This window comes from Protopterus annectens, chromosome 4.part0 (genome assembly GCF_019279795.1).
Source record: "Protopterus annectens isolate FY-2018-M chromosome 4.part0, PAN1.0, whole genome shotgun sequence".
NCBI classification, from domain to species: Eukaryota; Metazoa; Chordata; order Ceratodontiformes; family Protopteridae; genus Protopterus; species Protopterus annectens.
In genome coordinates this window covers 625,973,083-625,998,277 of record NC_056733.1, presented here as the reverse complement: position 1 = coordinate 625,998,277, position 25,195 = coordinate 625,973,083, and the positions used below count along the sequence as shown (strand labels likewise).

The 25,195-nt window shown below is 43.4% G+C and overlaps 1 protein-coding gene across 1 annotated transcript in view; it reads left to right on the top strand.

Annotated features, from left to right (window-relative positions):
• CIT (citron rho-interacting serine/threonine kinase) overlaps positions 1–25,195 on the top strand; it is a 3,433,971-nt gene that overhangs the window by 1,044,333 nt on the left and 2,364,443 nt on the right. Inside the window, exon 12 of the mRNA XM_044069760.1 lies at positions 4,988–5,131. Within this exon, the coding sequence (XP_043925695.1) occupies positions 4,988–5,131 (144 nt within the window). The remainder of the gene's footprint in view (positions 1–4,987; positions 5,132–25,195) is intronic.

Here is a 25,195-nt window from a genome sequence, read left to right as displayed (position 1 = left end):
AACCGAGTACAACTGGAGTTTCTTCAGTCGAGTTGCATAGGGCATCTGTTTGAGGTCAGTGATCCTCTTGGTGAGGTACTTCTGTGTTCTTTCCAGCTGTTGCAGGTGTCCTGTAAGGTACATCCCAAATGGGGCGTTGTACTCTATGATGGATCTGATGAGTGATGCATAGAGGGGCACAATGGCCTCTTTTGATCTGGATGCAAACCCTTTTGTGATTAGTTGGGCCACACAGAAGGATTTTCTAACAAATTTGGCAATGTGATTATCAAAGGAGAGATTACGATCTACCTGGGTCCCCAGATCCCTTATTATGTCTTCCTTATTTAGGGAGCTGCCACCTATGTGATAGTTTATGGGTACTTTGTTTTTTCCAGAGGGGATGACTATGCATTTTTTGCCATTTATCTTGACGCCATGGTTTTGACAACAGGCATCTTTTCAGTGAGACCCTTTTGGAGGATGTCTGTGTCAACCAGAGAGTCAATTATAGCCCCTAGTTTACAGTCGTCTGCGAACTTGGTCAGCCATAGTCCTCCTGTGCTTGCCTGTACCTCTGTGAAGTATATGCTGAACAGGAGGGGGACCTAGGACTGAGCCCTGGGGAACGCCACTTGTAACCGGTTTAGAGTCAGACTTAGCTCCCGCAACTCTTACCATATGGTTTCTGCCCGTGAGCCAGTTGGCAACCCATCTCGTGATGTAGGGGTTTATATTCAGGCTGGTGAGCTTGTCTATAATACCAAAATAGGGAATGGTGTCGAAGGCCTATGCAAAGTCTAGGTAGGCTGTGTGGACCACCTTTCCCTCGTCTATAGCCTTGATAACTGTCTCAAAAAAGTCCACCAGGTTTAGGAGGCATGATCTGCCCTTTACAAAGCTGAACTGGGTAGAGTCCAGTGTTTGGAGGTTCCCAATGTCTCTGTTAATGAGATCCATGATGATGCGCTACATAGCCTTGTAGACCAAGCTAGTCAGGCTTATAGGGCGATAGCTCCCGGGCTCTGTTGTGGCTCCACCTTTTTGGAGCAGAATAACCGTTGCTGTGTGCCACTCTATGGGCACGTAGCCTGTGGAGAGACTGAGTTTGAACAGTGTGTTTAGGTGAGGGGTTAGTTCATCTTTGAGCTTTGTAGGACACAGCCTGGGAAACTGTCCGGTCCCATTGATGCTGTGTTTTTGGCTTTGGAGAGAGTTGTTTTAACCTGTCTGTGATTTCAGGGGCACTACATTCTTCTGGTATGGTTATGGGCCCTTTTGGGGGTGAAGTTTGCACTGAACCTGTCTGCCAGGATGTTGGCGATATCGGTCGGTTCAGTGTATTATGTGCCATTCTGCACTGACTTCGAGCAGATCTGAGAATGGCCACTTAGATTCTTGACATAGCTAAAGAATGCCTTGTTGTTATCTTTGGAGTCCTTGGCAATTTTTCTTCAGGAGCTAGCCTTGGATGATTTTATGGGGGATCGTAGTTTCTTGGTGATACTGATGAAGGATGTCTTCCCTTATTGGGATTTTACTCTTTTCTGTACTAGTTTCCTCCTTCTATTGTATAGCTTATTTATGGCAGGGGTCCACCAGACTGGTTTCCTTTTCTTGGAGGAGCGAGTCTTGGTTTTGCTTGGGATAGCACGATCCATGCATTCTTGTAGGTGCCCATAGAGTGCATTAGTAAAGGATTTTGCAGCTTGAGCAGCGTTATCTTTTAGCATTGGGGATTTGAAACTTTCCACCTTGGTCTTAAGTAACGTGAAGTTTGCTTTTAAAAAGTTTTTCACGGTGGTTTCTTTGACCGGGGATGGGGGCGGAATGTGGATATCCAGAGTGATTAGTTTATGATCAGATCTAACCAGTGAGGGGTTGACCTCCGGTGTGGAACATCGGTCGCCCATGTTGGTGATGACCAGGTCCAATATGTTGTCGCCTCTGGTGTGGGTGTTGACCAGTTGATCCAGGGCGTTTGAGTTTATAAATTCTAAGAAATGTTGGTCAAGTGAGTTAGTACTTGAGTAGTTCTCCCAGTTAATGTTTGGGTAATTGAAATCACCCAATATCAGGGTGTTTGGTAGGACCTTTATGTTTCCCAGTGTTTCCAGAAATGCGGAATGGAGGTCCTGGGACATGCTGGGTGATCTGTAGGAAGCTACAATTTGAATTGCAGTTCTGCCCGTTGTTAGTTGCACGTGCATGATCTCTGAAGCATCGTGCTGTGCCACTAACCTGGATGTGAAGGTATCCTTGATGAATATGGATACAATCCCACCTTTTGTATTTCGGTCCGGGTTTTGTGGCCGATATGTATGGTATGAGTTGTAGCCTGATAGGGCTGGGTTGCTCTCTGGAGCCTTCAACCAGGTTTCTGTTGCTGCACATATATCGATTTTCTCCATACTGAGGAGTGCCTCGAGTGTGTGCATTTTGAGGTTTAAACTTCTGGCATTGAGTAGCACTATCCTCAGTTTTTTGTTACTTGTGCTATTTACGGTGATGGGTTTATCTTTTTAGCCTTCCCTAAAAATGGCACTATGTGGGTGGTAAGAGCCTTGGCCAGTATTCGAAAGCCTAAGGGTGACGGGTGCAAGCCATCTCTAGCGAAGTAGCGTGGCTTGTCGAGCATGTCATCCCAGGCTGACAGATATTGGATCCCCCTTTGAATGATACCAGAAGCTTAGCCAATTGTTGAAATTGATAATTTTTTCTTTATACCGTGGTATCATTCTTGGTGTGGGCAGGATGCTACTCAGGGTCAGGGTCATACCGGCCTGGGCTACGTGATCAGAGAGCTCTTCCATGTCTCTTTTCATGTAGTCCAGGGAGGTACGGCTCAGGTCATTCACACTAACATGGACAATGACAGAGTCATATTTGTACTTGTTCTGGAGTGACCTGAGTGCTTGTGTTATGTAGCAGATCCTGGCACCCGACAGGCAGCTAACAGTAACCTTTTCCTTGTTCAGTCTAGTGTGTGGGACGTCAGTGTTCCTGACTATAGAGTCACCTATTACTAGTATGTTATTTTGCCTTAAGGGCTGTGATTGCATGTGGTTTTGTGAAGTATGTGTTTCATGGTTTGTGTTGGGGGGTGCAGGTTGCTTGGTTGTCTGCTTTGATGGTCTCTCTTGCTTTTGCAGATTTTTCTTTAGAGCCTCCGAGTATGTTTTCATGTATATATGTATGTTTTTTGCCGGTGCTGGTTTCATAGCTCTGTGTGAGACTGGTGGTGTGATGCAAGTAATTCCCTTCTCTTGACTGCCTGGTCCAGTCTTGGGTTGAGAGAGCTTAGCCTCGGGTTTGGCTGTATAATTGCATCTCTCGCATGTATTAGTGTTTGGTGGTAGGAGGAGAGGGTTGCTGTGTACATGCCGCAGTTGTAACATTGCCTGAATTAGCCCAGATTCACCAGTTCATCCGGAGAGTACACCTGAAACTGCCCTTTGGACATGCCTGGATAGGTACAGTGACCTGTTTTACTGATTGGCTGGTAAGGTCGAATAGAGAGCCTTGTCCTTCTCTACAGTATATGGGAGACTAGTGCTAAGGTTTATTAGTGCTTGCTATGAGTTTTGAGCAAGTGCTGGGCTGAGAAGTGAATGGTTTGAGTGCTTAAGTTGAAAGTTTGTCTAGCTCCAAGGGAAAAATTGAAGAGTACACTTTGTGGAGCCTTTAATAGTTATACCCTAGTTAACTGGCGCTGCCTGAAACGCAAAATGTGCTAATGTGGGTTTTATAGCAGGGAAATTAAAGAGAGAGAAATTAGCCCAAAATGGCCAATAGACTATTAATTTCTGGGCTGAAACCACTCCTCCAGGGACAGATAGGCTGCTCAAAGCTCCCCTCTCTCACAGGTGAACAGAGAAACTTCCTTCTATCCAAGTAAGGTGTGGGCAACACAGAAACTTGTAACACATCCCTGAATTCATCACTAACCTGAAAACTGGATTATACTAGCTTAGAAAGGCGGGAAAACAAGTATATATATATATATATATATATATATATATATATATATATATATATTTTTTTTTTTTTCCAGAAAATAAAGCAGATACAATCAAAAAATACTTTAAATGGACAGAAATGGCTATCACACTTGAGTGTGTAGCATACAACAGTTAAACAGGTAATTTAAATACAAAAACGACTTTGTTAAAGTGCAGGCAGTAAAATAAGTACAATATGTAGCTGAAACAAGCTTTTTAAATCACAGAAACTCTAAACAATCGACGTTTTAGGTGGAATTGGCTAAAGGCAGCAAGAAAACGCAGAAAAATTATACTTAATCACTCCAAAGTCTCTCTGCTGCTGTAGAACTCTGCAAGACACGAGGCAGGAGCTTGCTGAGCTGTAACTTATTTTCTTGTGACCCTGTTGGCCATTTCAATATGGAGGTGGAATCTGCTGGAAAACTTTCTACTGAGGCTTCCCAAGTGAAAGTGGTTTTCTGGTTTGATGTAATGATATGCTCTGTTTTCCCCTTCTGTTATTTACAAGTATTCTTGTTGTTTTAATGGAAGAGATAAGGATCATGCACATCCCACTGGCTTTTATTTGTTTTGTATACAATGGACATCCCCTAGCAGATTTGTAAAATACATTTCCTCACTTAACATGCGCATTTGCAACACGTTTTACATTTGTGATCTAGAAGAGACTTATTTTGTTCATTTTGACTATTATCAGTTAGCTTGTTAAATGTCATTCTTGAATATTTTGGTCTGAATGTTTTGTTTTATATTGCTGAAATTGCAGTTTGAATTGGGTATATCACCACTGCAGCACTTGACAACTGACTTACTGAAGCGATACAGCTGTCTCACTTCTTTGAAAGCCAACACCATCACATACCTCTCAGAAACAGTATTTGTTGCCTCTTTTACATTTTTTTCATATATATATATATATATATATATATATATATATATATATATATATATATATATATATATATATATATATATATTTTTTTTTTTTTTTTTTTTTTTTATAGATGGAGCAGGAGATGTCTCGTTTACAACGCCGGGTATCAGAAGTGGAAGCAGTTCTGATGCAGAAAGATATAGAGCTAAAAGCATCTGAAACACAGCGCTCAATTATGGAACAAGACTTGGCTACCTACATCACCGAGTGTAGTGTAAGACATTCTTTTCTACTTGTGATGCAAAGTGATAAGGGACAGCTTGTTACTCTAAGTTCAGTGTTATAGACACATTTGGTTCATTACTGTACAGCTGCATGCCAAAGTGATTTAACAAAATAGCTCACATTTGCCTTGAACATGCACATGAAGTAATCCAAGGAAGTGCTGAAGAATTCCAGTTTAGCACCTTGTATTTATCTTCTACTAACCACTTGTTAATTGTTGTAGCCCCTTCTCTCCACCCCTGTTTTAGGCTGCAGTGGTGTTGCCTTGCTTTATTCTCACTGGTAACTTTCAGAGGGTTGTGTGGTGCAACAATGGTGGTTATAATTTAATTTTCTAAGGCTGAAATGTCTCTGTGTACACTGAATTCCCACAGCTCTGCTTTATTCTACTAGAACTATTTTTCAGAATGATGCTCTCTGCTAGTAAAGAAGTACTGAATGTATAATATGTTTGGAAGTGTAGCAGCCATGGCCTAATGCATTTTTTCCAGTAATTTTCTGTCAGTTTCCTTATATTTTTTTATTCTTTGTAGTACTTTTCTGTTTAGGCAACAGAAATCCATTAACTTCACACAGTTTTTCTAAGGCTTCCACTATGCATTACTGTACTAATATAGTTTCATTTCTACCAAAAGTTGAGATGATTATTATTATTTTTTTTACATAAAGCTAATTATTGGTTTACTGCCTCATTTATTTTATTAGTACTGTTTATGGTTGGTTTTATTCTATCTACGTGCTATCTTCATTCATTCATTCATTCATTCTTTACTTATAATTTTACTATGCTTACTTTTTATTACCCAATGTTAAGTTGTCAATCTTGCCTTCATTCCTGCTGGATGGGTTCGGAGCCGATCCTCGGCTCCGACTCAGCCTATACTATAGCTCGAGAGCTATTTTTACCAGCTCGAGGCAGCCCTATATCCCACAATACCATGCACTAACTCCCCAGATCTCGTTTGTCGCTTCGCTACGAGGTTGTCTTTTTTACCGGCTCAGGTCAGTAATGAGTTTTTACTTCATTGAACTAGTTTTCAGGTAGTTTTTTCCCAGTAGTTATCCTTGTCTAGGTCCCTACTGATTATCTTATTCTTGAATCCCCTTCTTTAGTTAATCTTTTATCTTAGGCCTACGGGGTTTACCTCAGTTTCCCCACCCCTTCCTATCTGTGTGTGTGGGTTTAGTCAGTTCCCTTAACTATTTTTAAATTTAATTTTAAATTGAGTGTGTGTGGACTGACTGTGTATTTTTTACTGTGGTCTAGACTATGTCCAAAGACTCTAAGGTCTCGGGATTCAAGAAGTGTGACTCGTGCTGTCAGAAGATGTCTCTGACAGACGGTCACACTTCTTGTGTCTATTGCTTGGGGCCTTTACACCTGCAGGACTCTTGTTCCGTTTGTCACGGATTTAGTTCGAGTCCTGCAGGAGAGGCGTAACAAGCTTATTCTAAGGGGTTTGTTAAAGCCTGATGACTCCCCGTCCAAGTCTGGTTCGGGGAAGTCATGAAAAACCGCCAACCCCTCGGCTCCAGCTTCTGAGTCGAGGGCTGGCGTTATCGAGATGGCTCCGACCTCGGTTCCGGCTCGAGGTGAGCAAAGTGGTTTCCACTCCGAAACCATCATCGGAGCCGACCCCAGCGCACAAGCGCTCTAGGTCCCCCTCTCTAGAGTCCGTTAGATCGGCTCCGAGATCCCCTTTCTTATCGGAGCGGAGTCATAGGAGTCATTCATCGAGGTCATCTAGGCTTTCTGACCATGACATCGAGAGGGTGGTCAGTAGACTCATAAAATCTCAGGCACTGGCCCAAATGCTCCAGAGCCCACCTCACCAGACTGTGGCTCCTTCGATACAATTATCTATTCCTCCTCTGACTCTTCACTCGAGCTCGGAGCCGGAGTTTCTCGGAACCGTGACCTTGCCTACGTCAGAGCCGATACTTCCTCCTTCGGCTCCGGTGTCGTCGGCTCCGACCGCTTCATTGGTTCCGTCCGTGGAGAGGTCCGGGCGCCGAGACTCCATTGTCGGCTCCGAGGGGGCAAGTGGCATCGGACCCTTGTCTGACCCCGCTCTCCCTCTCGGAGCTTCGGCTCTGGTTAGTTCGGCCCCAACATCATTCTCTGAGACTTCTCTGTCGGCTCCGGGGGTGGTTCCGGTCTCTTCGGAGCCGGTGCTACCTTTGGTGTCTGATAGGGGAGCCTTCGAGGTGATGAGGAGTGTGCTGGACTCAGTGTCCACTACAAGGTTAAGTTCTGTGGCTCCTCCCTCCATAGTGCCTGTTACGGTCTCTGGCCATTCTCTTGCACCTGTCAGCAGAGATCCAAAGCGTGGGGTACCCACTTTGGGTGTCTCCTCCTCTTTCGAGGGCTCCCCTGAAGTTTCAGGGGAACCCCCTAGGAAAAGAAAGTGCAAGAGGAAGCACATAGACTCCCCCGAGTCTGTCGTGTTGGACACCGACTTGGATGAGTCGGAAGGTTCCCCCAGATCCCCCTCTGAGGATGTCTCTTTTTCAGACATCCTGGAAATCCTAAAACAGAGGGGAAATTGGTCCACTCTCAAACCTTCCGAGGACGAGTCGGTTTACCGTAACGCTTTTAGATCTTGCCCTTCCACCTCCTGGGTGTCTCCCCCTTTCGACCCATTAATGGAGGTAGTGGCTAGAAAGGCGTGGGCAGCTCCTGATTCAATGGAACCTACCCCTAGGAGGCCTTCTAAATTTATTTCTGCACCAGATGATAAATCCTTTCTCATCAGAGGTGTTTCAGTTGATGCTATGGCGGTAGCAGCAGCCACTAAGAAGGAATTGGCTGAGCCTTCTGTATCTGTTCATCCTCCTAACAAAGAGTCTAGGACCATGGACAGGTACGGCAAGCGGACCTTTGCTTCAGCGACCTTTTCTATGCGATCGCTGAACTATTTGTCATTTCACCCGCCTTCAAAGAGACTTGCTCAAAGAGCTGGGTGAAACGGTACAGGATCCTTCTGCTGCGGAGTTTAAGGACAAAATAAACTCTCAGCTGGCTACCTTGAAATCCATTGTTAACTCCTCCTTGAGACTAATTTCTTACGCAGCCGATGGAACGAGTAGGGCCGCTGGTACAGGCGTTGCGTTAAGACGCCACGCTTGGATGCGGCTCTAACTTTGCCGATCCCTTCAAGGCGCCCTTCACTAACACCCCCTTTGATGGTTCGGAATTGTTCGGACCTCAGGTGAAAAATACCCTCACCAGATGCGAGCAAGATGGTAAAACTCCCTCTGCCGTGGGAGTCCATTTTTCCACGCCTTCTAGACCTTATCCTAAGGGACAGAAGGGGTGAAAGATGTGGTTCCGCAAACCCCAGGGAGTCGCTCCTGCCGCACGTGGTGAATTTCCCCCTAGAGGCAGAGGGGGAAATAACAATAGACGCTGCCCCAGGGGCAGAGGGGGTCCTCAGAACCAGGGTTCTAGGGAATCTTTTCCTGATCAACCCTTTCAGCATCCCTGAGAAGCTGCCCGACTGTCCGCCTTCGGAGGCAGTCGGGGGAAGATTATCTCTGTACCCGGAAGCCTGGCAATCCCTCTCCCAAGACACATGGGTACAGAAGATCATATCCGAGGGTTACAAAATCCCCTTTACCGTCCCCCCGGTACAACCGCCAAAACCCCTACCAGATGTACCACCCGCACAAAGGGGTCAGGCTCAGCTAGAAATAGAAAAGCTATTAGCAAAAAGAGTCATCCAGGCAGTCCCAGCAGATCAGCTAGGGTCCGGAATTTACTCCAGGTTCTTTTTGGTACCAAAAAAGACAGGAAACTGGAGACCAATTTTGGATCTCAGCAGGTTAAACAAATCTGTGCTAAAGACAAAATTTCAAATGGTAACACTGCAGTCCATTCTACCCTTTTTGGGCAGAGACAACTGGATGTGCTCGTTAGACCTCCAGGACGCGTACTACCACATAAAGATACACAGACGCTCCAGGAGGTTGCTCCGTTTCTGGCTGGGAGTCCGTCATTTTCAATTCAGAGCCCTGCCCTTTGGTCTCACCACAGCCCCCCGGGTGTTCACCAAATGTTTGGCAGTGGGTCACGGCTCACCTGAGATAGAACGGATTCCAGGTGTTTCCATACTTAGACGACTGGCTCATTTCCGCTACCACCAAACAGGATCTCATAATGGCCAGGGATTACACCATTCAGCTTTGCAACAGTCTGGGTATTTCTATAAATTTTGCAAAGTCCTCCTTGTTGCCTTGTCAATGTATAAACTTTATAGGCGCCGTATTAAACACCACAGAAATGTCTGCAACACTACCGCCCCAGAGAGTGGCAGACATAAGGCGGCATGTTCAGACCCTGTTTCAGCCCAACAAAGTCCAGGTCAACCGAGTATTGAAAGTGTTGGGCCTCATGGCGGCGATTCTTCTACTTCCATTAGCCTGCTTCCACATGAGGCTCCTTCAGTGGATGCTCTTTTCTCAGTGGTCTTTTCAACAGCTACAAATGACCCACAACATTTGGATAACCCCATCTTGCAAGAAACATCTCTCCTGGTGGATGGTTTCCCCTCAGCTTTTTCAGGGCAGACCCCTTGTTCTCCCCCTTCCAGTTGCCACTGTCACAACGGATGCCTCCCTGATCGGGTGGGGGGGGGCATTATCAGGGCAGGATGGTCCAGGGCACTTGGCAACAGTCAGAATGCCACCTGCACATAAATGTCCTGGAGATGAGGGCGATGCTTTTGACGTTGCAAGTCCTTCAGAGCTCTCTTTCCACGGGGACTATAGCAATTCAGACGGACAATATGTCTGTAGTGTGGTACATAAACAAGCAGGGCGGAACAAAGTCCTATCCCCTCTGTCGAGAAGCACTCAGACTTTGGCAATGGGCGATTTCATCTCAACGGTTTCTGATAGCAACGCACATCCCCAGGAAGTCCAACGTCATAGCAGACAAATTGAGCAGAACTATCTTCATGCCTCACGAGTGGTCTCTAAATCAAGCGGTAGCAGACGGAATCTTTACGAAGTGGGGCCAGCCTTGCTGTGACCTTTTCGCAACTCCCAAAAACAGCAAGTGCCTCGACGACTTCACACTTTTTCCTTTGCCAGGCCAACCCCTCAGAGACGCTCTTGTTCACATTTGGCCCCGGGGTCTTCTTTATGCTTTTCCTCCTTTTCCATTGATTCCGCAATTAATTCAGAAAGCAATCTCATTGAGATCCAAAATGATCCTCATTGCCCCGTTTTGGCCTCGACAAGTTTGGTTCCCGTTCCTGCACAAATACCTACTGGAACATCCTTGGCATCTGGAACCCCTTCCGGATCTATTGACCCACCTCACGGGCAAGCTGCATCAGTATCTACATTCCATCAACCTCACAGCTTGGTTGCTCCAAGTCCAGCCATAGCCAGGCTTCCCCTCATCTCTCCTCCTGTTCGTGATATCATTCTGGCCTCCCATAAGTCCAATACTAGGAAGACTTATGCTAGTAAATGGAAGCGTTTTTCATTCTGGGCGCAAAATAGGTCCTTAGATCTTTTTCATGCACCCATTCATGAGGTTCTGGACTTTCTGGCGGAGCTTTTTCATTCTGGATCATCATCGGCCACTATCAGAGTACAATTAGCGGCCATTGCTAATTTTCATGTTGGACTCTCAGAAGCAAACATTATGTCCCACAAACTCTGTAAAGCTTTTCTCAAGGGCATCTTTTTGCTCAGACTTCCAGTAAAAGATCCACCTCCACAATGGGACTTGAATTTAGTTCTAACCTCACTAATTCTGCCCCCTTTTGAACCTGCAGCTTCTTGTTCCTTCAAACTACTTTCTTGGAAAACGCTGTTTTTGGTAGCTATAACATCTGCCAGAAGGATCTTGGAACTCCAAGCCTTGTCTGTCCGTCCTCCTTATTTGGTTTTTCATAAAGACAGGGTAACTCTCAGAACAAACCCTTCCTTCCAAAAGTGCTATCGGAAGCAAATTTAAATCATTCTATTGACTTACCTGTCTTTTTCCCAGACTATACCAACAGAGCTGAACAAAAATTACATTCATTAGATGTTCATCGCCAATTACGGTATTACCTAGACAGGGCAAAACAATTCAGAAAATCAGATCAGCTCTTTCTCTCTTATGCGGCAGGTAAGAAAGGGCTTCCGGTTTCAAAAGTTACCCTTTCCAGATGGCTCACATCTATTATTACCTTGGTCTATGAGTTGAGGCACAGGCAACTTCCCTCTAGGCCTAAAGCTCATTCAACCAGGGCTCTATCAACTTCAATGGCATTTCAAGCAAGGTTACCACTAGATGCCATTTGTGCAGTGGCTACATGGGCTTCCAAACATACTTTTATTGCTCATTACAAGCTTGACTTGGCCTCCAGACATAGCGCTGATTTTGGTTCCACTGTACTCAGGAGTCTGTTTCATTGAGCCACCCAGGACTAAGATGCTAGGGACGCTGTCCCATCCAGCAAGAATGAGGGCGAGATTGACAACTTAACATTAAGAAGTTATGTCTTACCATAACATTCCATGTTAGTTGTCTTCTTCTGGCCTTCTTTCTTGCGTCCCTCCCTCCTGCCCCCTAGCCTCGACAGACTCGTGATTGAGTCCTTCCTTTTTGGAGATACAATATGTTGCGTCTTTTCCTGGTATCCTTAGTGTTACTATCAAGTAATCTTCTAATAAAGAGGGTTATAATATTTTTATTATAAGATTGTTGTTTATACTATGTCTTAGCTTCCAAACGAGATCTGGGGAGTTAGCGCATGGTATTGTGGGATATAGGGCTGCCTCGAGCCGGTAAAAATAGCTCTCGAGCTATAGCCAAGTCGGAGCCGAGTATCGGCTCCGAACCCATCCAGCAAGAAAGAGGGCGAGAAGAAGTCAACTAACATGGAACGTTATGGTAAGACATAACTTCTTATTTCTCTTACTAAAATTTTATCCATTCTCATTAATTTTAAGGAAAATTGTTTTATTATCTTTATTAAATCATCACAGTTTAAGTTGTAACAGAGAAAGAGGAAATAACTAATGGTGTTCATTTTCTATTGCCAGTCTCATGCAGTATACATATGTTTTCTTTTTAACTGTTTTCATTCACTCCAACATTACACAAGTTGTTCAGTTCTTGCCTTCTGTTAAACCACACTCTTTCGCATTATTTCTCTATATGCGGTGTCCCCACAAATTCCTTTTTTCTATGACGTCTGCTCCTTCCATTTTGTAAAGATCCCACCTCCAGCTTTTTTATCTGCTTTACAATATCCATAACTTTTCTTATGATGGAAATGGAGTTTGATTTCTATTTACTAGAAACTGCTTTTTTTGACTGCCAATAACATTAAACTTACTAAGGCTTTACTTCATCTAGGTAATTCATATCCTGGACCCAATACAGTTGCTACCCCTAAATTTTCATCAAAGTATTCTGTAGAGAATTTTTAAAATCCATCAGGTCATTACATTCAAAAAAGACAAATTCTCAGTTACCTCACTCTTCTCATCACACCTCCAGAATTTGCTGTCTACATGAGGAAGAATCATCTGAAGTTTACTTGGGGTATAAAAATACTTGCACAGACTCTTCCATTCAAAAAAATAAACTCTCTAGACTTTGTTATATATTTCAGAAACTTACAAATTTTTTTTCACAGAGCTGGCATTTCACTTAGCACTGTCTTGTCCCTTTTTCATTGATAGGAAAGGTGGTTCTCTGACCTGCAGTCCAAACTTCTGCTTAGCTTTATCTAACTGTGTACTTTCCCTCTCAAGGTATTTGATCCCAGTGCCTTGGTTCTTTTGCTAATTTCTTCAAGTAGATTTCAGATCCTTCTTGTCTCTTGCCTATTGTCTATGCTCTTATTCCTAGACATCCCTATGGATATAATCTCTTTTCTCCATTCCCCTGCTGGCTTAGTTTTTTAGAATACTATATACTACTTAATGAATGTAATATTATGTATGTTTTTTTAATTTTCTTGAAGGACTTGTATCCATAATTCTTGTCTCTCTTTTTCTCTTTCAGACACCACCCCCAGCTCCATGTACACACAATTAATCATCATCCTTTTCTACTTTATTTTATAACCTTCTGCTTGAGTTATGTATGCAAGCCTAAACTGCATAACCATAAAGTACCCATTTCAGATTAGGTAACCCTAAACCACATTTTTCTATTGAGAGAATCAGCTTGTCCCTTAACTTCTACCCTCATCCCCTCCCCCAGTAAATTCCTTCACCTCTTTATTATTATCCACAACTTCTCTGGTTGAAAAAATAAAATGCCTGACCTGTATACAAGACTAAGGGGACTAAAAACATTTTCACTTATGTTTCTCACTATGCATATCCATTATCAGGATTTTCCAGTTTCTCAATTTTTGTATTTTTGTTTAGTTTCTTCTCACATATCCTTGCCCGCCATAACATAATCTTTTTTTAATCCATACACCTAAACACTTCATCTTATGTCCCCATAATTATGGGTATTGCTGATCTATTTAATGTGTGGTTATATCATTTATTTGTGTAGTCTTTGTTTGATCTGTATTTGTTTATACCTTGAAAAGACGTGACACGGTCTCAAATTGCTCTGTGACAATGACATGTCCTTTTTTGGGTTTTCTCTAAAAATAATGTCGTCCACAAATGAAAGTAACCTTTAAGTACCATAGAGGTTGCATTCTTTGAATCTATGAAGCTCTCATCTTTGCCAATGGCTCTGAATATAAGGCAAATAAAAGTGCGGAGAGAGGACATCCCTGCCTGGTTCTTCTCTTCAAACATAATTTGTTGGAAAGGAAAGTTCCTAGTATTGCCTCCAACCATTCATATATCCACATTATTAACCTTACTAATCTGTCGGAGAACCAAATGCTACTGTTGAGCTACTCATAAAATCCCAGCTGACTCTGTCAAATGCTTTCTCTGCATTGAGATCTTCCAACAACAGTGGTATTTTGTTTTGCACTCTAATTCCTCTTCAGTCATTGTTCTATTAATATCATTCTTTGTGCTCTTGCCGTGTCTTCTTTGTGCAGTACTTCAGAAATCTATGGGCAATAATTAATCCTACTTTTCACTGCCATAATCTATGCTTGAAATGCAGTGTCGCCTTTCAATGTTTTAATATTTTTCTTTTAGGAGATTCCCTTTTAATTGAGCTACCTTTAAATAGGGTTAGAACTTTTCTTCTAGTAGTTAGATCTCTGTTTCCATTAACACTTTGCTTTTTTTTTTTGTTCTAATGACTTCATTGTCCCCCACTCCGCACAAGGGTGCTACTTCCAGTTTGGAGATTTTAAAATATTTTATTTTTTTTTAAATTTATTTATTTAACATTTGTTGATCGGGAAAGTCCGACTAGGTTCCACAGATCTTGTTTTCAGCGGAGGCCCGGGGAGAAATGCTCCAGATGCATGTCTTTAGAATGTGGGAGGAAACCCACGTGAACGCAGGGAGAACATGCATACTCCACACAGAAGGCACCCCAGCCGAGAATCAAACCAGAGAACCTCTTGCTGTGAGGCGACAGCATTATCCGCTGCACCACTGCGCCGCCCAGTATGTTACTATGGTTGCCTCCTTTGTAAGAGGCAACAACCTGACAAAAGCTCTACAGTTAGCTCTACCCGATTGCCCCTCCCATTCTAGTAAGTAAATCTACATAGCTTCTCTTTCAAAATTAATAATCGTGCTAGCGACAGTTTTGAATCTTCTTTCGGCTGCATGGTGGCATGTTTGACTCCGATGGTGTCTCTGAGTGGTCTAGCACTAAGTACTTCAGAGCTGGGCGACTCCCAGAGCTGTAGCATTGGCACTGGCTCTGGGATGATGGACTTATCTCTGCCCCTCAAAGCTGAACAGCTCAGCTTCGACTACTACTTGAGTAGTTTGCCCTCAGGGCGAAGGGAGCAGACAGTCTGTAAGCCTGCCTCATCTGTTCTGTCAGTGCCTTTTTTCCAAGGCATTCTGCCTTTGAAGTAGTGCAGAGAGCTTTCTGTGCTCCCAGAACATGGACTTCTCTTCCCTCTTCAGCTCAGACTACTCATTTTCATTTGGTTCTGCATCCAGAGCCTCAGGCATCTGTTCCACTGGGACAGCCAGCCCAAACCAGTCTCCAGCAACCCAGTAGGTTATAGTAATTTCTTCTGACACTTCTCTGGAATATCCATCCAAAGAAGTCCCTAGGAAGAGGAAGTGTAAAAGGAGTCACTTAGACTCTCCGCAAGAGTTTGTCACAGAGGACAATGACTGTGATGAAGGGGAAGGGTCCGCCAGATCACCACCAGATGATGTCTCATTTGGAGATATCTTAGAACTACTGAAACAAAGGGGTGGTTGTCCCCTGTATAACCTTTCCCAAGAGGTGTCAGTGTTCCTGAAGGCCTTTGATGCTGGCCCCTCTACCTCCTGGGTGACTCCGCCTGCCGATGACTTCATTGATTTGGTCTCTCAATGGGCATAGAAGGAGCCTGACATGATTGAGCATATCCCTAAGAGACTAAATAGGATCCTGGCACCACCTAAGGATAGAACATATTGGAGTAAGGGTGTACCCTTTTATGCCATGTTTGTAACAGCAGCTACTAAGAAGAAACTGGCAGAACAAAGTTCCTCTATCCACCCCCCTAACAGGGAGTCTATGGCACTGGACAGATTTGGGAAGCCTGTCTATGCTTCAGCAACCTTCACAGTTAGGTCATTGAATTATTCGGCACATTTTACAAGATATCAGAAGGATTTGATTAAAAAACTTTCAAAATCCCTGTCTGGGACCACATATCCTCTGAGGTAGGGACCACTATTTCCGTTTGGTTGGCTACCTTTCAGTCCATTTCAAACTCGTCCATGAGACGTATCTCTCACATGGCTGAACGTACCTCATGGGTGGTGAGTTCAGATATTTCCATCAGAAGACACACCTGGATGCACTTGTTCGACTTTGCTGAAGCCTTCCTTCATCAGTGCTGCTTTTGACGGAAGTTCTTTATTTGCTACGAAAGTTGAAGACACACAGTCTAGTTGTGAGCAGAAAGGAAAAGCCCTGTTTGCTGTGGGCATACGTTTTTCAACCTCACAATGGACCTTTTCTAGGAACCAGTGAGGTGGGTGGAAAATGAGGTTCAAAACACCCGGGGTCCCTTCCAAGATCCATGTGGAGACTGTTCCCCTAGTGGCAAAGGGGGGCACTCTAATGAAAGACACCATCCCTGCAGTAGAAGTGTCTGTATTAACCAAGTATCTAGAGATGATTTCTCTGATAGATGTATCAGCACTCCTGAAAGGAGGCTTGACTGTCTATCTCTGGAGGCAGTCAGGGGTGTCTGTCCCTGCACCAGAGAGCCTGGCTAAGAATTACAAAAGATTCATGGGTGTGGGGGATAATGTACAGAGGCTATATAATATTTTCCCATCCACCCCTGCTAGTATAAAACAAAATCCCTGATGTTCTGCATAATCAAAGGGAAGCAGCGGTACTAGAAATAAACAAGTTGATAGAAAAAAGTCATCCAAGAGATCCCCACAGACTAGAAAGAGTCTGGAACTTATTCAAGATTCTTTTAAGTGCCAAAGAAAACAGGGGACTGGAGACCAATCTTGGATCTCAGGAAACAAAATATATCAGTTCAGTATACAAAGTTCCGGATGGTTACTGTTCAGTCTGTTGTTCTTTTTCTGTGCAAGGACGACTGTTTGTCCTCGATAGATCTTCATGATGCTTACTATCATATAAAAATGAACAGATGGTCCAGATGATGTCTGCACTTCCGTTTGGGAGCCAGTCATTACCAATTCAAATCACTGCTGTTTGGTCTCTCCACGGCCCCCAGGGTGTTTACCAATTGTATATCAGTAGTTGCAGCTCACATGAGACGGCAGGGATTCTGTGTTTTTCCATGTCTGGATGGCTGGCTCATAACTGCTCTGAACAGGCATCATCTAATTCAAGCTTGGGACTACTTACTTCAGTTATGCTGTTGTCTTGGGACCTCTAGCAATTGCAATAAATCTCAACTTGAGCCATCTCAGATAGTGGAATTCATCGGTGCTCTTTTCAAATAGTCACTCAAATAGCTTCTCCCCTCTCTCTCTCATGTTTAAGCAATTCAGTTCCAGGTCAACAAGATCATTCAAAGTTCTTCTCTTTTCAACTCGTCTGACCCTCCATGTCAGTGGCAATCACTTATGTACCACTGGCAAGTTAGCATGATAAGGATCCTTCATTAGACACTCACAACTCATTGGTCTGTTCTCCAACAACCATTTTCCATTCAAGTCAAAATAACACAAGATTGCAAAAATTACCTTCTGTGGTGGAGCCGTTCCAATCAAATATATGAAAACCATTCCTTTGTCTCCCTCATCCGAAGGCCACAGTGACCACTGATGCCTCTTAGATCGGGTGGTAGGCACTTCTTGGGAATGACAGTCCAAGTCACATGGTCCCCCAAAGAGGTCAATATGCATATCAGTGTTTTGGAATTGTGAGCTGTCCTCCTAGCATTGCAGGACTTCCAAGACACTCTCCCAACCACAACTGCTGGGATTCAGGCAGACAATATATCAGTAGTCTGGCACATCAACAAACAAGGGGGAACCAGATCTTACCCTCTTTGCCAACAAGCTATGAGAATATGGCAAAAGGTGATCTCATCCTATTGCTTTCTAATACCAATGCACATCTGGGGAAGCCCAGCATAATTACAGTCAAGTTAAGCAGTTCTATTCTAATGCCTCAAGAGTGGTCTCTCAACATGCAGGTGGCGGAGAGAATTTTCCATCGAAGGGGCCAGTCATGCTGCAGTCTCTTTGCTTCTCCCTTCAAGTGCAACAGGTTCTTTGCCTTATCCTCCAAGTGGAGGAGTCCCTCTGGTCTCCTCTAAGCATACCCTTCAATACCCCTCATCCCCAAATTTCTCCAGAAAGCATCTCGATTGAAGAGCACAATTATTATCATCTCACCTTACTGGCCTCATCAGATCTGATTTCCCTTATTTTGGCTTCATCTAGTACATCCATCTTGGATTTTGGATCCAACTCCAGACCTATTGTCTTGCCCAACAGACACGACTCATCCAGTTATTTTCAGTCTCAAGTTGACCGCATGGTTTCTCCAGTTCCATTAATCGCTAGACAGTAAAGGCTGTCCTCACCTGTTCATCAGATCTTTTTATCATAATGTGAAGGCTGCCAGCCTAGCCAGATAGGATTTTATATATAATTCTGTCATTTGTAAATATGAATGTTGAATTACAGGCTTATTTTCATAAATGAAAGTATATGCTGTGAAATGTTGACCTTAAACAATGTAGCAACATTGCCCTCTGCTATGACGCCCATGCCCTGGCCCAGCAATTAAGGAGCCTCAGTTCTCACCACTAACACCAGAGTGGGCGTCTCATATAAGGAAAGGATAACAAATACACACAGTAAAGTGCAATTTCCCTTAAGAGCACACAGAGATCACAGTCAGTCCGGGGCCGGTCACTCCCCTGCTCTCCAGGTCCCCCAATAAGACTCCCCACTGGCACATCTATAGGGTCCAGATCTCAGCCTAGTGGGCAAGCTAAAACCTCTAGCACCCTCTCTGTCCAACCAGTGCTTCGTGTCCCTGCCCATGTCTGACACACATGCACTTTGAGATAAGAGTTTATACAAAGACACAGACACTCCCAGGGAAGGCTGGCACAGTTTCTCCAGCTGTTCCCCTTTCTCCCAGACTATACTGTAGTTCCACTTGCCACCACCCACTAATACTTATCAGCTACTCAAAGGCCCTTAAAAGGGTGTCCAATTATTACTGTGCAATATTATTATCCTGTTGGTAGTTGTGACTAACAGTCAAGGCTTATTTAGAGTGACTTGGACAGTAAACTCTATAAATATGCAATGTACTCTAGAGCTTAAATTATCTCTACACAAAACAGCCACAGTTAAAATGGTTTAAAAATATTTAATAATAAATAATTAAAAACACAAGACAATACTTTCTACTATACATTGCTTGTCAAGAGTTCAGAGATCACAGAGAAATACTTAAAATAACACAGTAGTAAAGTTCTGACATCACAGAAAAACACTTAGTCTAATCTTTCTAGTTCCTAACTATTTCTAAAAGAAAACAAAAGTCTAAGATAACTTACATATGAGCAAGGCAGTGCTGTGAGTTGGATGATCAAGACAAAAATTCTTAATGCCTTCTGATTCTCTGTTTAAATTGGTATTGCAGTCCTGATTCCCGTTACATCATTTTTTTACACTTTCCTAGTGTTCCCAGGCTGACAGAAACTGCATTTACATTCTTTTACACCTAGGCAGAAACCAGAGCAATAAAGGACATTCCACATATAAATTCTGGTCATTAACTTTAGCCTTAAAACAATAGGCAGGAAGCCTTCATTTAGCCCGACCAGAGCTGAATTGTAAACATCAAAGCCAGTCATGAAATAATTTCAATTTCAAAGGATAGACCAGAAATGCTTGACTTATCTTTCTTTACAGCAGAGGGCAATGTTGCTACATTGTTTTGAGTTTAACATTTCACAGCATATTCTTTCATTTAAGAAAACAAGCCTGTAATTCAACATTCATATTTACAAATGACAGAATTATGTGTAAAATCCTATCTGGCTAGGCTGGCAGCCTTCACACATCCCATAAAGCTTCCACTAGAAAAGTTTACAAAAGTAAATGGAAAAGATTTGTATTACATAAAAATAATTTAGATCCTTTTTCAGCTCCAGTTTCTACAGTTCTTGACTTCTTAGTTAAGATTTTCAGTTTATAGGTGTGTACTAGGCTAATGGCCCTGGAGCCTTTACAAGCCTAGCCCATAGGATTACCCTGGCATCGTCCCATCTGACCTTAGTTCCCATTGCCCCTGTCAAGTAGAGCCACTGGAGTGATCCCCAGGGTAAATTTTCTATTTCCCATCCACTCATAAAGATTTCTCTTGAAGAGGGCCAATGAGGTGCTCTGTTTGACTTGTATGGAAAGTCTATTCCATAGCATGGGCAGTCTGTGGGTTATGAACCTGTCCCTCCAGCACGTTCTGTTGATTGTTGTAATGAGGGTGAGGTATCTGGAGTGTGTGGTGCAGAGAGATTGGGATTTCTTTAGATGTAGCATTTCTAACAGAGCTGGGTAAGACATGGCTTTGTAAGTTAAGCAGAGATCCGCCAATAAGTAGGCGATATGAGATGGAGAATAGTTGGAGTTTTTTTAGTCTGTCCATGTAGGACAAGTGTTTAAGGCCTAGGATCCTCTTTTTGGGGTACTTTTGCGGCCTCTCCAGTTGTTGTAGGTGTCTAGTGAGGTACCAAATGGGGGCATTGTACTCTATGATTGGCCTAATGAGGGAAGAGTAGAGGGAGACAATGACCTCTTCCTTCAAGGATGCAAAACCCTTAGCAATGAGATGTGCCACATAGAAGGGCTTTCTGACCACAGTGGTGATGTGGTCAAAAGAGAGGTTGCTGTTCGCCTGTGTTCCCAGATCTCTTATAACGTCTTCTGTGTTCAGTAGACTACCATCGATGTGGTAATTCTTGGGAACTTGTTTTTTCCCAAAGGGGATGAGGCATTTTTTGGCATTGAGCTTAAGGCCATGGTTCTGACACCAGTCATCGGGCTCAGTGAAGCCTTTTCTGTAGGATGTCAACATCACTTGGGGAGTTAATAATGGCTCCCAAGTTGCAATCATCTGCGAACTTTGTCATCCAGAGTCCCTTTCTGTTGGCCTGGATTTCAGAGAAGTAGACAGCAAACAGTAGAGGACCCAGGACTGATCCCTGTGGGACTCCACTCGTGACTGGTCGGCAGTTTGACTTGGAGTCAGCTACTTTCACATTGTGGGTTCTATTTGTGAGCCAGTTTGCAACCCACCTAGTGATATAGAAGTTGATGCCTAGCTTAGTGTGTTTTTCTATGATTTCAAAGTGGGGAATGGAATCAAAGGCCTTGGCCAGGTCAAGGTAGACTGTATGAACCGGGTCTATATTAGATCATCAAAACGGCTGAATTTCGAATGATCTAATATCGAACCCAGTATCTCGAATGCTGAAGACAACGAAGCTGCACAAAACCGAATTCTTTCCTAGGGAAAGAATTTGGTTGGCCGTTGTTGTGGCTTAGCTGTTTTCAGCGATGCGGTGGAAAGTTAGGGGATGGGTTAAGGTACGTGAGTGATTGTGCGGACATTCGGGTTAGGGCGCGGGTTGAGTGAGTTAGGGTTAGGGCGCGGGTCAGGTAATTGCGATTGTGATGGATGTTAGGGTTAGGGCACAGGTGAGGTGAGTGTGCGATAGTGACAGAATTTGGGATTAGGGGCGGGTTAAGTGAGTTAGGGTTAGGGCACGGGTGAGGTGAGTTTGCAATAGTGACGGACCTTAGGTTTAGGGTCTGGGTTAAGGTAAGTGGGTAGATAGCAGTGTATGTGAAGTATAGTGTAGGGTTAAATGTAGCTTTTAAGTGTATGTGTGTGGATTGCTGCTTTTTCGTGTGCCTGTGGTGTGTGTGTATATTTCTCGGAGCAGCAATTTTTTCCCTGGGAAAAAATTTGCTGTTTTGAGGTTTCGATATTGTTAGGGGTTGGGTTTTGCAGTTCGACGTTACGGCATTCGATAATGAGCCGTTTCGATGATCTAATATAGACCCATATGAACCACCTTGCCTTCATCCACAGATCTGGTGACTGACTCAAAAAGTCGACCAAGTTGAGCAGAGATGATCTACCCTTCACAAAACCAAACTGTGTGGGATCTAGAGTTTGGAGAGTCCCTATATCCTTCTTTATTAGGTCCATGATGATGATGATGATGTGTTCCATAGCTTTGCATGTCAGACTTGACAGGCTAATGGGGTGATAGTTCCCAGGGTCTGTAGTCACTCCTCCTTTGTGGAGAGGGATGACTATAGAGACAAAGCCTGAGGTGAGGCTGTGATTGAACAGGGCACACAGGTGAGGTGCTTGTTCAACTCTGTAGTTCATGTTGAACATAGTCAGGGATATTGTCAGGTCCCATAGAAGCTGTATTATTGGCCTTGGACAGTGCTGTTTTAACCTGTGCAGCAGTAATACTGGGTGCCTGGCAATCTAGTAGTATTGTGATTGGTCCTTGGGGGGGTAAAGTTGGCAAAGTTGGCACTGAATGTGTCGGCCAGTATATTGGCAATATATTTTGGCTTTGGTATAGTAGGTACCATTTTGCATAAGCTCAGAGCAAATCTGGGTATTGCCATGGAGATTCTTTACATAACTGTAGAAGACCTTGTGGTTGTCTTTACTATATGCTGCAATTCTATTTTCATAGCCAGCTTTAGAGAATTTGATGAGGGATCTCAACTTTTTCTTGAGGCTGTTTTTCCAGTCTTGGGACTTCACCTTATTCCACATCAGTTTCCTCCTCCTGTTGTAGAGTATGTTTATGGCAGGGGACCATCAGATTGGCTTCCTTGTTTTGGAGGAGAGCGTCTTGGTTCTATTGGGTATGACAAGTTCCATGCATTCGTGTACGTGTTCGTACAGTGTATTGGTGTATGATTGGGCGGTCATGCCACTATTCTCCATTTGCATGGGTGTCGTGAAGTTAGCCACCTCTATTTTTAGGAACCCAAAGTTACCTTTGGAGAAGTTTTTCATGGTGGTTACCTTTGCAGGGGTGGGGGGTGGGGTGGGATGGGAGGGATGTGTATTTCCAAGGTGATTAGTTTTGGTCGGATCTAACCAGGGAGGAGTTGACTATTGGTGTAGAGTAACTGTTCCCCATGTTAGTAATGACCAGGTCAAGGATGTTGCTACCTCTAGTGGGGGTAAGAATGAGCTGGTCCAGGGCATTGGAATTAATGAATTCCAGGAAATGTTGGGCAAGTGTATTGGTACACGAGTAGTTTTCCCAGTTAATGGAGGAGTAGTTGAAGTTGCCCCATATGAGAGTGTTAGGTTGGACCCTAATGTTCTCCAGGGTGCTTAGGAATGTGGAGTGTGAGTCTTCGGACATGGTTGGGGATCTATGACATGCTACTACCTGAATCTCTGTCTTACCCAATGTTAGCTGCACCTGAAGTATCTCTGATGCATGTTGGGCTACCAGTCTGGAGGTCTGCGCATCCCTTATGAATATGGAAACACCACTGCCTTTGCAGCTTTGGTCCAAGTTCTTGGCCTGAAAGGTATGGAATGAGTTATAGCCTGGTAGTGCAGGGGTGCTTTCTGCTGCCTTGAACCAGGTCTCTGTTACAGCACAAATGCCAATGTTCTCCATTTTAAGGAGTGCATTTTGAGATTTAGACTTCAAGCGTCGAGCAGCATAACCCTCAGATTGCATATGTTTGTAGCTGTTACAGTGGTAATTTGGTCTTTGGAACACCACCTAATAAGGCACTATAGGGATGGCAAGAGCCTTGGCTAGTATCCAGAAGCATAGCACAAAAAAACGAAGCCAGGAGACAATGGCAAACTGTGGATTTTAGACTCCTATAAAAAACGTAGGTAGTCAAAACCAACAAACCAGTTTCTGCTAACACTATTACTTAGCCTTCATCAGTGTAAAAAATGAATGATTTTAGACGCATTTAAATATCATTCATATAAATGCATGTTCAACAACCATTGGTTCCTCACAAATTTTCATTTAACCCAGGTGAAAATGATGCACCCAATTTAACTATCCATTTCTTTTCACATTTAAAAGACTATGCCAGCCTGCTTTAATGGCCCTATTGCCCAAGATTTTGTCTATGACTGTAAATTTAAAGGAAGTACTGGGATGTTTATTGGTATGTTTAAATAGAGCATTAGTAGGTTTTTTATTCCTGATTTCACTTAGATGTTCAGAAATCCGTATCCTTAAAGGTCTAGATGTCTGACCAACATAGAATGCAGAGCAAGTGCAGGTAGCTAGGTAAACCAGCCAATCAGACCCACAGTTAGCAAAAAAGCAGATATCAAAAACATTGCCTGTATTATGACTAGTGAAATCCTTTGTCTTGCTGACATTCTTATAATGAGTACAGTGGCCACAGGGTACACAACCTACTAGAGGGTCCACAGTCAGCGTTCTTTGACTAAAATTATTGGGTCCTCTGAGAATGTGCTTATAGTGGCTTAGCTAGGAACCAGTATTCCTCCCCTTACGAATTGAAAACAAACACCTCTCACCCAAAATCGTGGGAAGGTATTCATCAGCCTGTAATATGTTCCAATGTCTCTGCACGCTATTAAACAAGAGTTCCGTATTTCTGCCATAAGTGGTTACTAGGCGGGTGACTGCCAGATTTTTCGCTGGTTTTTGTTTGATTCTGTAAAGTCTCCTACCTGTCTATAATGAAGACAGAATTGCTAGCAGTTGGGACATCCCCCATGGCATAACCCCTAGCCTTAAACCTAGATGTAAGGTCCTGCTTATGATGTTCATAGGTATTGTCCTCTGAGCAGATGTGTTTAACTCTAAGAAACTGGGACTTGTGTATGTTCCTGCAGACATGGGGTGAATGATAGCTGGAGGCATGGAGAAGGGAGTTATACTGAGGGTACTTGCGATATACCTGTGTCGCTAGGGAGTGGTCCTCATTCCTCGTAATTAATACATCCAAAAATGTGATACTCCTGCAATGGTAATTAGCTGTAAAATTAACACCCCACTTATCGTTCAACTGTACCTCTCTGCTCACAACTCTGTTAAAGGATCTCACTCCTCCTTGGGATTTAAATATTGTTTTGCAGACCTTAACCCAACGCCCTTTTGAACCATCAACTACGTGTGAACTAAAATTTTTAACCTGGAGAACGGTCTTCTTGGTTGCTATTACTTCTACCAGAAAGCTGTCTGAATTACAGACTCTGTCGTCTAAACTTAATTATTTGATTTTTCACAAGGATGGAGTACCTTTACAGACCAATCCTTCCTTTCTACCTAAGGTGGTGTCAGAATCCAGTATTAATCAGGCTATCAACCTTCCAGTCTTCTTTCCAAATTTCTCAAATAAAGGACAATATATGTTACACCTATTGGATGTTCACAGACAGATACATTTCTGTCTTCAAGCCTTTTGGAAAAGG